Source organism: Pecten maximus, chromosome 12, assembly GCF_902652985.1.
Source record: "Pecten maximus chromosome 12, xPecMax1.1, whole genome shotgun sequence".
Classification (NCBI taxonomy): Eukaryota; Metazoa; Mollusca; class Bivalvia; order Pectinida; family Pectinidae; genus Pecten; species Pecten maximus.
Window position 1 is genome coordinate 17,877,493 of NC_047026.1, and position 14,279 is coordinate 17,891,771.

At 39.1% G+C, this 14,279-nt stretch overlaps 1 protein-coding gene across 1 annotated transcript; it reads right to left on the reverse strand.

Annotated features, from left to right (window-relative positions):
• Positions 1-9,564: 9,564 nt before the first annotated feature.
• On the reverse strand, positions 9,565-14,146 carry LOC117339694 (protein PBDC1-like). The gene is made up of 6 exons (XM_033901412.1): positions 14,081-14,146; positions 13,254-13,319; positions 12,916-12,975; positions 11,750-11,890; positions 11,399-11,510; positions 9,565-10,782 (listed from the first exon to the last, which is right to left on the reverse strand). The coding sequence occupies exons 1-6, from the start codon at positions 14,102-14,104 to the stop codon at positions 10,676-10,678; spliced, it is 510 nt and encodes a 169-aa protein (XP_033757303.1). The 5' UTR covers positions 14,105-14,146; the 3' UTR covers positions 9,565-10,675.
• Positions 14,147-14,279: the final 133 nt, after the last annotated feature.

Genomic DNA, 14,279 nt, shown 5'->3' on the forward strand with positions numbered 1-14,279 from the left:
TGGGTAGCACACAAAGACAGATCAAAGTCACATGGGTAACACACACAAAGACAGATCAAAGTCACATGGGTAACACACACAAAGACAGATCAAAGTCACATGGGTAACACACACAGAGACAGATCAAAGTCACATGGGTAACACACACAGAGACAGATCAAAGTCACATGGGTAACACACAAACCAAGACAGATCAAAGTCACATGGGTAACACACACAGAGACAAATCAAAGTCACATGGGTAACACACAAACCAAGACAAATCAAAGTCACATGGGTAACACACAAACCAAGACAGATCAAAGTCACATGGGTAACACACACAGACAGATCAAAGTCACATGGGTAACACACACAGAGACAGATCAAAGTCATATGGGTAACACACAAACCAAGACAGATCAAAGTCACATGGGTAACACACACAGAGACAAATCAAAGTCACATGGGTAACACACAAACCAAGACAGATCAAAGTCACATGGGTAACACACACAGAGACAAATCAAAGTCACATGGGTAACACACACAGACAGATCAAAGTCACATGGGTAACACACACAAAGACAAATCAAAGTCACATGGGTAACACACACACAAACAGATCAAAGTCACAAGGGTAACACACACAGAGACAGATCAAAGTCACATGGGTAACACACACAGAGACAAATCAAAGTCACATGGGTAACACACAGAGACAGATCAAAGTCACATGGGTAACACACACAGAGACAAATCAAAGTCACATGGGTAACACACACAGAGACAGATCAAAGTCACATGGGTAACACACAGAGACAAATTAAAGTCACATGGGTAACACACAGAGACAGATCAAAGTCACATGGTTAACACACAAACCAAGACAAATCAAAGTCACATGGTTAACACACAAACCAAGACAGATCAAAGTTACATTGGTAACACACAAACCAAGACACATCAAAGTCACATGGGTAAAACACAAACCAAGACAGATCAAAGTCACATGGGTAACACACAAGGACATATCAAAGTCACATGGGTAACACACACAGAGACAAATCAAAGTCACATGGGTAACACACAAAGACAGATCAAAAGTCACATGGGTAACACACACAAAGACAAATCAAAGTCACATGGGTAACACACACAAAGACAGATCAAAGTCACATGGGTAACACAGAGACAGATCAAAGTCACATGGGTAACACATACAAAGACAAATCAAAGTCACATGGGTAACACACAGAGACAAATCAAAGTCACATGGGTAACACACAGACAGATCAAAGTCACATGGGTAACACACACAAAGACAAATCAAAGTCACATGGGTAACACACACAAAGACAGATCAAAGTCACATGGGTAACACACACAGAGACAGATCAAAGTCACATGGGTAACACATACAGAGACAAATCAAAGTCACATGGGTAACACACAGAGACAGATCAAAGTCACATGGATAACACATACAAAGACAAATCAAAGTCACATGGGTAACACACACAGACAAATCAAAGTCACATGGGTAACACATACAGAGACAAATCAAAGTCACATGGGTAACACACAGAGACAGATCAAAGTCACATGGATAACACACACAAAGACAGATCAAAGTCACATGGATAACACACACAAAGACAAATCAAAGTCACATGGATAACACACACAAAGACAAATCAAAGTCACATGGGTAACACACAAAGACAGATCAAAGTCACATGGGTAGCACACACAAAGAGAGATCAAAGTCACATAGGTGACACACAAAGACAAATCAAAGTCACATGGGTAACACACACAAAGACAAATCAAAGTCACATGGGTAACACACAAACCAAGACAGATCAAAGTCACATGGGTAACACACACAGAGACAAATCAAAGTCACATGGGTAACACACACAGACAGATCAAAGTCACATGGGTAACACACACAAAGACAAATCAAAGTCACATGGGTAACACACACACAAACAGATCAAAGTCACAAGGGTAACACACACAGAGACAGATCAAAGTCACATGGGTAACACACACAGAGACAAATCAAAGTCACATGGGTAACACACAGAGACAGATCAAAGTCACATGGGTAACACACACAGAGACAAATCAAAGTCACATGGGTAACACACACAGAGACAGATCAAAGTCACATGGGTAACACACACAGAGACAAATTAAAGTCACATGGGTAACACACAGAGACAGATCAAAGTCACATGGTTAACACACAAACCAAGACAAATCAAAGTCACATGGTTAACACACAAACCAAGACAGATCAAAGTTACATTGGTAACACACAAACCAAGACACATCAAAGTCACATGGGTAAAACACAAACCAAGACAGATCAAAGTCACATGGGTAACACACAAGGACATATCAAAGTCACATGGGTAACACACACAGAGACAAATCAAAGTCACATGGGTAACACACAAAGACAGATCAAAAGTCACATGGGTAACACACACAAAGACAAATCAAAGTCACATGGGTAACACACACAAAGACAGATCAAAGTCACATGGGTAACACAGAGACAGATCAAAGTCACATGGGTAACACATACAAAGACAAATCAAAGTCACATGGGTAACACACAGAGACAAATCAAAGTCACATGGGTAACACACAGACAGATCAAAGTCACATGGGTAACACACACAAAGACAAATCAAAGTCACATGGGTAACACACACAAAGACAGATCAAAGTCACATGGGTAACACACACAGAGACAGATCAAAGTCACATGGGTAACACATACAGAGACAAATCAAAGTCACATGGGTAACACACAGAGACAGATCAAAGTCACATGGATAACACATACAAAGACAAATCAAAGTCACATGGGTAACACACACAGACAAATCAAAGTCACATGGGTAACACATACAGAGACAAATCAAAGTCACATGGGTAACACACAGAGACAGATCAAAGTCACATGGATAACACACACAAAGACAGATCAAAGTCACATGGATAACACACACAAAGACAAATCAAAGTCACATGGATAACACACACAAAGACAAATCAAAGTCACATGGGTAACACACAAAGACAGATCAAAGTCACATGGGTAGCACACACAAAGAGAGATCAAAGTCACATAGGTGACACACAAAGACAAATCAAAGTCACATGGGTAACACACACAAAGACAAATCAAAGTCACATGGGTAACACACACAGACAGATCAAAGTCACATGGGTAACACACAAAGACAGATCAAAGTCACATGGGTAACACACAAGGACAGATCAAAGTCACATGGGTAACACACAAAAACAGATCAAAGTCACATGGGTAACACACACAAAGACAAATCAAAGTCACATGGGTAACACACACAGAGACAAATCAAAGTCACATGGGTAACACACACAGAGACAGATCAAAGTCACATGGGTAACACACAAACCAAGACAGATCAAAGTCACATGGGTAACACACACAAAGACAGATCAAAGTCACATGGGTAACACACACAAAGACAGATCAAAGTCACATGGGTAACACACACAAAGACAGATCAAAGTCACATGGGTAACACACTGAGACAGATCAAAGTCACATGGGTAACACACACAAAGACAAATCAAAGTCACATGGGTAACACACACAAAGACAGATCAAAGTCACATGGGTAACACACAAAGACAGATCAAAGTCACATGGGTAACACACACAAAGACAGATCAAAGTCACATGGGTAACACACACAAAGACAGATCAAAGTCACATGGGTAACACACACAGAGACAGATCAAAGTCACATGGGTAACACACAAACCAAGACAGATCAAAGTCACATGGGTAACACACAAAGACAGATCAAAGTCACAAGGGTAACACACACAGAGACAGATCAAAGTCACATGGGTAACACACACACAAACAGATCAAAGTCACATGGGTAACACACAAACCAAGACAGATCAAAGTCACATGGGTAACACACACAAAGACAGATCAAAGTCACATGGGTAACACACACAAAGACAGATCAAAGTCACATGGGTAACACACACAGAGACAGATCAAAGTCACATGGGTAACACACAAACCAAGACAGATCAAAGTCACATGGGTAACACACAAAGACAGATCAAAGTCACATGGGTAACACACAAAGACAGATCAAAGTCACAAGGGTAACACACACAGAGACAGATCAAAGTCACATGGGTAACACACACAGAGACAGATCAAAGTCACATGGGTAACACACACAGAGACAGATCAAAGTCACATGGGTAACACACACACAGACAAATCAAAGTCACATGGGTAACACACACAGAGACAGATCAAAGTCACATGGGTAACACACAAACCAAGACAGATCAAAGTCACAAGGGTAACACACACAAAGACAAATCAAAGTCACATGGGTAACACACACAGAGACAGATCAAAGTCACATGGGTAACACACACGGAGACAGATCAAAGTGACATGGTTAACACACACGGAGACAGATCAAAGTCACATGGGTAACACACACAGAGACAGATCAAAGTCACATGGGTAACACACACGGAGACAGATCAAAGTGACATGGTTAACACACACGGAGACAGATCAAAGTCACATGGGTAACACACACAAAGACAGATCAAAGTCACATAGGTAACACACACAAAGACAGATCAAAGTCACATGGGTAGCACACAAAGACAGATCAAAGTCACATGGGTAACACACACAGAGACAGATCAAAGTCACATGGGTAACACACACAGACAGATCAAAGTCACATGGGTAACACACAAAGACAGATCAAAGTCACATGGGTAACACAAGGACAGATCAAAGTCACATGGGATACACACACAGAGACAGATCAAAGTCACATGGGTAACACACACAGAGACAGATCAAAGTCACATGGGTAACACACACAGAGACAGATCAAAGTCATATGGGTAACACAAGGACAGATCAAAGTCACATGGGTAACACACACAGAGACAGATCAAAGTCACATGGGTAACACACACAAAGACAGATCAAAGTCATATGGGTAACACACACAAAGACAGATCAAAGTCACATGGGTAACACAAGGACAGATCAAAGTCACATGGGTAACACACACAGAGACAGATCAAAGTCACATGGGTAACACACACAGAGACAGATCAAAGTCATATGGGTAACACAAGGACAGATCAAAGTCACATGGGTAACACACACAGAGACAGATCAAAGTGACATGGGTAACACACACAGAGACAGATCAAAGTCATATGGGTAACACAAGGACAGATCAAAGTCACATGGGTAACACACACAAAGACAGATCAAAGTCACATGGGTAACACACAAAGACATATCAAAGTCACATGGGTAACACACACAGAGACAGATCAAAGTCATATGGGTAACACAAGGACAGATCAAAGTCACTTGGGTAACACACAAAGACAAATCAAAGTCACATGGGTAACACACACAAAGACAGATCAAAGTCACATGGGTAACACACACAGAGACAGATCAAAGTCACATGGGTAACACACACAGAGACAGATCAAAGTCACATGGGTAACACACACAGACAGATCAAAGTCACATGGGTAACACACAAAGACAGATCAAAGTCACATGGGTAACACAAGGACAGATCAAAGTCACATGGGTAACACACACAGAGACAGATCAAAGTCACATGGGTAACACACACAGAGACAGATCAAAGTCATATGGGTAACACAAGGACAGATCAAAGTCACATGGGTAACACACACAGACAGATCAAAGTCACATGGGTAACACACACAAAGACAGATCAAAGTCACATGGGTAACACAAGGACAGATCAAAGTCACATGGGTAACACACACAGAGACAGATCAAAGTCACATGGGTAACACACACAGAGACAGATCAAAGTCATATGGGTAACACAAGGACAGATCAAAGTCACATGGGTAACACACACAGAGACAGATCAAAGTCACAAGGGTAACACACACAAAGACAGATCAAAGTCATATGGGTAACACACACAAAGACAGATCAAAGTCACATGGGTAACACAAGGACAGATCAAAGTCACATGGGTAACACACACAAAGACAGATCAAAGTCATATGGGTAACACAAGGACAGATCAAAGTCACATGGGTAACACACAAACCAAGACAAATCAAAGTCACATGGGTAACACACACAGAGACAGATCAAAGTCACATGGGTAACACACACAGAGACAGATCAAAGTCACATGGGTAACACACACAGAGACAGATCAAAGTCATATGGGTAACACACACAAAGACAGATCAAAGTCACATGGGTAACACACACAGAGACAGATCAAAGTCACATGGGTAACACACACAGAGACAGATCAAAGTCACATGGGTAACACACACAAAGACAGATCAAAGTCATATGGGTAACACACACAAAGACAGATCAAAGTCACATGGGTAACACAAGGACAGATCAAAGTCACAAGGGTAACACACACAGAGACAGATCAAAGTGACATGGTTAACACACACGGAGACAGATCAAAGTCACATGGGTAACACACACAGAGACAGATCAAAGTCACAAGGGTAACACAAGGACAGATCAAAGTCACATGGGTAACACAAGGACAGATCAAAGTCACATGGGTAACACACACAAAGACAGATCAAAGTCACATGGGTAACACACACAGAGACAGATCAAAGTCACATGGGTAACACACACAGAGACAGATCAAAGTCACATGGGTAACACACACAGAGACAGATCAAAGTCATATGGGTAACACACACAAGGACAGATCAAAGTCACATGGGTAACACACACAGAGACAGATCAAAGTCACATGGGTAACACACACAGAGACAGATCAAAGTCACATGGGTAACACACACAGAGACAGATCAAAGTCATATGGGTAACACAAGGACAGATCAAAGTCACATGGGTAACACACACAGAGACAGATCAAAGTCACATGGGTAACACACACAAAGACAGATCAAAGTCACATGGGTAACACACACAGAGACAGATCAAAGTCACATGGGTAACACACACAAAGACAGATCAAAGTCACATGGGTAACACACACAGAGACAGATCAAAGTCACATGGGTAACACACACAAAGACAGATCAAAGTCATATGGGTAACACAAGGACAGATCAAAGTCACATGGGTAACACACAAACCAAGACAGATCAAAGTCACATGGGTAACACACAAAGACAGATCAAAGTCACAAGGGTAACACACACAGAGACAGATCAAAGTCACATGGGTAACACACACAGAGACAGATCAAAGTCACATGGGTAACACAAGGACAGATCAAAGTCACATGGGTAACACACAAAGACAGATCAAAGTCACATGGGTAACACACAAAGTCACATGGGTAACACACAAGGACAGATCAAAGTCACATGGGTAACACACACAGAGACAGATCAAAGTCATATGGGTAACACAAGGACAGATCAAAGTCACATGGGTAACACACACAGAGACAGATCAAAGTCACATGGGTAACACACACAGAGACAGATCAAAGTCATATGGGTAACACAAGGACAGATCAAAGTCACATGGGTAACACACACAGAGACAGATCAAAGTCACAAGGGTAACACACACAGAGACAGATCAAAGTCACATGGGTAACACACACAAGGACAGATCAAAGTCACATGGGTAACACAAGGACAGATCAAAGTCACATGGGTAACACACACAAAGACAGATCAAAGTCACATGGGTAACACACACAAAGACAGATCAAAGTCACATGGGTAACACACACAGACAGATAAAAGTCACATGGGTAACACACACAGAGACAGATCAAAGTCACATGGGTAACACACACAAAGACAGATCAAAGTCACATAGGTAACACACACAAAGACAGATCAAAGTCACATGGGTAGCACACAAAGACAGATCAAAGTCACATGGGTAACACACACAGAGACAGATCAAAGTCACATGGGTAACACACAGAGACAGATCAAAGTGACATGGGTAACACAAGGACAGATCAAAGTCACATGGGTAGCACACAAAGACAGATCAAAGTGACATGGGTAACACAAGGACAGATCAAAGTCACATGGGTAACACACACAGAGACAGATCAAAGTCACATGGGTAACACACACAAAGACAGATCAAAGTCACAAGGAGACAGATCAAAGTCACATGGGTAACACACACAAAGACAGATCAAAGTCACATGGAGACAGATCAAAGTCACAAGGAGACAGATCAAAGTCACATGGGTAACACACACAGAGACAGATCAAAGTCACATGGGTAACACACACAGAGACAGATCAAAGTCACATGGGTAACACACACAGAGACAGATCAAAGTCATATGGGTAACACAAGGACAGATCAAAGTCACAAGGGTAACACAAGGACAGATCAAAGTCACATGGATAACACAAGGACAGATCAAAGTCACATGGGTAACACACACAGAGACAGATCAAAGTCATATGGGTAACACAAGGACAGATCAAAGTCACTTGGGTAACACACAAAGACAAATCAAAGTCACATGGGTAACACACACAAAGACAGATCAAAGTCACATGGGTAACACACACAGAGACAGATCAAAGTCACATGGGTAACACACACAGAGACAGATCAAAGTCACATGGGTAACACACAAACCAAGACAGATCAAAGTCACATGGGTAACACACACAAAGACAGATCAAAGTCACATGGGTAACACACACAGAGACAGATCAAAGTCACATGGGTAACACACACAGAGACAGATCAAAGTCACATGGGTAACACACACAGAGACAGATCAAAGTCACATGGGTAACACACACAAAGACAGATCAAAGTCACATGGGTAACACACACAAAGACAGATCAAAGTCACATGGGTAACACACACAGAGACAGATCAAAGTCACATGGGTAACACACACAGAGACAGATCAAAGTCACATGGGTAACACACACAGAGACAGATCAAAGTCACATGGGTAACACACACAGAGACAGATCAAAGTCACATGGGTAACACACACAAAGACAAATCAAAGTCACATGGGTAACACACACAAAGACAGATCAAAGTCACATGGGTAACACACACAGAGACAGATCAAAGTCACATGGGTAACACACACAAAGACAGATCAAAGTCACATGGGTAACACACACAGAGACAGATCAAAGCCACAAGGGTAGCACACAAGGACAGATCAAAGTCACATGGGTAACACACACAGACAGATCAAAGTCACATGGGTAACACATTAACCAAGACGAATCAAAATCACTTCCAGGAACACCAAAACCAAATCACTTTTTACTAGTACATTGTATTAAAGAAATACATCATGACCCTTCTGAATCAATGTATTGTTGTGTATTATGGTATGAGGGCATAGGGTGGACCACTTAGAGGTTTGTAACAATGATTACTGTTACTGGCTCCTATGCACACCTAAGTATTTATCACGATAACAATTCCAGCAATTGAGTTGTGCTCTCAAACCTTATCAAACACAACAAAGATCCTATTGACTGTACAGCATGTCTTTAATATCAAAGCATATAGCAGTAAGGTGAATTGTCAACATAGAAGATAAAATAACATGCTGTCAAAGCATTTTGGGTTAAACCATATGTAATAATCGGATACAATACAATATAATCCACTTTGCCTTATACAACTTGACAATCTGTCAAATTGAGAATACTTGTAAAACACATATTCCCTCATATATTCCTGCCATGACGGAAATAATTTGTAACCAAGCACCCCCCCCCCCCCCCCCCCCCCCCCCCCCCCTTTCTCCTGTCTGTTGTCGTTGTCATGTAGATATATAACAAGAGTTTAAACAAAGCCCATTTTAATCAAAACCTTTCCATTTCTATATATTCTATGTAACAGTATTTAACTGAAGTTTCCAACAAAAGTAAGGTGCAGTTTTTAATACCATGATGAAGTTTCAGGAGATTGTGTATTTTTACAACAGTCCATCTGTACCCACAAATATATGTACAGCAAAAACAGGAACTGAAAATACTCTGCAGTAGCTTCAGTCAGTCAAAAAATATCATTCCGAATGAAATTCTGGCAACAGACACAAATTGTCAAAAATGGAGGATACACCATGAAATAAATGTAAATGGTCAGACAACATTATGAAGAGAGTCACCGATCTGGATCAGAAAGCCTGCATTTCTCACTCACTGGAGCTCAAGTACAGTACCAAGGCACACCCCAGGTAGCAGAAGTTTCATACATACTGGTAATTATATTAATACTCCAATTCATCTGTCGTTAGGTCCAACAATGTTTATTTGTAGTGGATCAAACAGCACTGCAGTATCTTTGCAATATTATGGACTATTTTCGTATATATCTACTGTAAACGTGGCTAGGTTTAGTTTCACGATTTTGACAGGTAAATTATATGTATGGTGTTTATTTCCCACAAATTTCTTTTGTATCTGTTCCATAAATACCATATATGTCACAAAATACATGCAAGTGAAATTTTCACAGCTGAATTGCCATTGCATTTTTAGCGTAAATTTCTCCCTCACAAATTTTTTACGTTCACAGTATTAGAGTTATGAAAACTGATCCTCATCCATATTCATCCTAATATAAAAGGGTTTGTGCTATGACTTTGATTCTTCTTTCTGTTTCTTTGCTTTTTCCCGTACTGCGGTGTTGAGGCCTTCACGATTCCTTGCTATCTCTATGGCCAAGAACTGGATTCTTAAAACTAAAAATAAAGAGGATTCTTACAACTGGAAATAAATAGAACTTACTTGATGCAATATGGTAGCAATGATTTACCTGACAAAAAATATTCCAAATATAATTCAAGAAAATTGACTGTCAATTTTACTACTCCTTTACAAGGCTTTTGTATGAGGACATTAACCCCAAATTTGTTATCATTTTAGACGATACCTGGTATTTCCAACCCACATTATAGTTTTGTTCACAAAGAAAGTGCACGTTGGATGTCACAAGATATTTATGTACATATATAGGGTAAAGAAAATGTGAATCCCTTTATTTTTTCTCTTCTCTGAAAGCTGCCATTTTATGATGGATTTTCTCTTCTTAAGCAGTTCAATTACCAATTTGAATTCAAGCAAGTGGAGTCAGTTTGAAAATGAAGTTTTCAAATACTCAGAGTCACTTACACATACTAACACAAGATTTGGCTCCCATCCATCACCCACTGTGGGAAAGGGAAAATAGATAGAACACCAACAAGTTATCAACGGCCCAATATCCATCGAGACAATGTAAATAACAACCTCCAAGAGGGTTCCCTCTAACAATACATTAATCATGATCCATAAATTATATAAAACAATAATGTTTACCAAGAATTGTGTTATCATCAGATATATCTCCGGAACTATCTTTGCGTACAAGTGTTCCAAAATTATAATCCTCAATTTCACCCTCATAGCTCTGTACAAATGGACGCCATATCTGAAAAAAATAAAGAGAAATTTCTCACAAATATTTTGCTTATTACTAAGTTAAGACACTTCACGATAAGATATGATATTGTAAGAATGACAAGCAAACACTTTAGATTGTGAAGAGGAATTAATTGCTGGTTAGTTAGAGCATGTTGGGTACATTGAACTTGAAGTTTGAGAGGACTTAAAATCATTCTGTGAGATAACAGGTCTAATTATAGTATTACAGTGATTAAAGTAACGTACAGATTTTGCATCATTTGTCTTCAATTCATTTTCCTGAAGGATGTCAACAGCCATGTCTGGGAAGGTTTTTCGAAAGTGTTCATAAATCTCATCATCTTTCTTTGTCAGTTTCAGCAATGAAGTGTCAACAGAACACAGCAACTACAGGGAAAACAAATTGTTAACACTGATTAAATGAAAATATTGAAAGTACTTATATTTATTTACAAAATATTACAGAAAGATAACAATATACAATGTATATGTATATCATATGTTAGATTTTGTTATTTAAAAGTTGATTGCACTAAATCATACTTCAAATTTTGTAAAATAAATTGCGCTATTAAAATCATAAATTTGAAAGTTGATGGAAATCAAATTAATATCCCTTCTTTTGAGTATGAAGTACAACACATCTAATATCATAACCATGTGATTCCTAGTTATTTGAAGATTTTAACACATTTGACTCCAGAATCCTGTGATCTTATAGTTAGTCGATTTGCTAACTAATTTGAAAAAATCTTGATAGCCCTTCAACCGGTAACGAGCATAATGCTTTGTTGGCCCAATAACATCGCACCCTAGACTTAATGGTTAATAAGAAGAATTTGTTAAAAAGATATCTGCACATTTAACACCCTGCAATCTTAAAAGTAGGTCAAGGTCATTCATTTGAACAAATTTGCTACTGCTCAAATATCATGACCCTGGTCCTGTTCGAAAGTGGGACAAGGTCATTCATTTGAACAAACTTTACAGCATTAGCATTTCCAGCATGATACTGACCCAATATCCTGACCTTGGTTATTGAGAAGAATTATTTTGAAGGTAAAAGTTGACGCTGGACAGAGAATGTATGCATACCAACCCATAGAATAAGCACACTAGCCCTTCAGACAGGAGAGTTAAAATCTATATATGTAAGATTAATACAGGAATTAAAGCAGGAACTTTTATATAACTATAAGTGTGAAATTATATAGGAATTGGAACTGTTGTCACAATTTATTAATTTTATTTATTGTAATAATCTAAATCATATTTAAGAGTCCGGCATAGAGGATCAAAAGGTCCAGCTAGCACTGGTAATAAAATCTTATCTTATCTTAATAATGATCAAATGGTATATTTATCTCTATCCATTGAAGACTGATTCTTGATTTTATTCTTTGATGACTTACATTGAAATATGTTTCCGCATGATGGTAAGCTTTCATAGCCCACTGCATTTCAAGATTTGCCTGAAAAAAAAAAGACTCTGTAAACCTTATTTTAAAAGATAACAATTTGTTTAAGTTTTTACAATATATAGCATACAGAAAATAAAGAAGCATTCGTAGATCACCATAAGTTAGATACTAACATTTTCATTCCATAATTACATCATTCTTTAAATCAAATTTCCCTTTAAAATCAGTTATTTGTGTCAGTGGTAAAATTCAAATTCAACCTGTCTTAAAGGTATAATACTATCAATGGCAAAGATTATATGCTGCTCAATAGGAGATACCATACTTACATCATTAACATATTTTGAGGCATCCGCAGAGAGAGCATTCCCTGCTGCTGTCACCTGGTTCACATTCTATCAAAACAAAAAACAAGAGCTGTCAGCATATAGTTTGCCCAGTGGGGTGAAATTCAGAATTAACTCTCAAACATGAAAATCTTATCTCATATGGTTAACATTCTGTGGCCAGGGTTAAAGTTTTTTGAAAGTAGGTCAATTACAAAGGTCAGGGTCAAAGTCAGCAGGCCAACATATGTAGTACCAATGGTTCTAGAAAGGTCTTGTCACCTAGAAACACTTATGTCAAATACCTAAGCTGTGTCCTCATCAGTATGACAAATTTAACCATGCTGACATTGCTGTCTACAATGCTGACACCAGGGGTATAGCTATAGCTCCCCTGGACTTCCTCCCAGTGAGCTAAAAATGATCATACAAACATGAATAACTACATTTGGCAATAGTCATGAAGGACACAAATAAAACCGTAACCTAACACTAGACTGTGTAAATATTTGATTCCATATCTGTGCAGTTTCTCATTTTCTGGTACGTTATTAATACAATGGCCATAACCACCACACTGAAAGACATAACTGTCCACAAAATGGAATACGACGACCATCTGTCAAAAATTGTCCGTCCGTCGTCCAGAGCTACGTTATCGCAACTATGCGACTCTTCACAAACTAAATCATCACAAATATAGGAATCTCGTTTTTACATGATCGTGGTAGTCTGACAAACGTTGGCACCTGATCGTTTAAATACCTACGACAACTATACAAAGAAGATATTAAATCAGTGTCAGAGGATAGCAGTTAGTAACGACTTACAAGCCCTCCCAAATCGAACGACATGCTGCTTTTTGCTATTTCTGCGTCAAATGCACGCTCAAGAACGATTACATCAAATGACCGTCAAAAACAAACTCACATATGATTCGGATGGATGGATTGTCTAAATGTTGAAATGAACAATCCGCCGATTTATTTTCATAGTTTTTGGATTGAAGTTAGATATCATAAAATTTAG

Excerpts from the sequence above, each read along its gene's own strand:
- LOC117339694 (XM_033901412.1), bottom strand. The coding sequence starts at position 14,104 with ATGTCGTTCGATTTGGGAGGGCTT. Across the intron at positions 12,976-13,253 it reads CCTCAAAATATGTTAATGAT|GCAAATCTTGAAATGCAGTG; the intron begins GTAAGTATGGTA and ends TTTTTTTTTCAG. Across the intron at positions 11,511-11,749 it reads AGACAAATGATGCAAAATCT|ATATGGCGTCCATTTGTACA; the intron begins GTACGTTACTTT and ends TATTTTTTTCAG.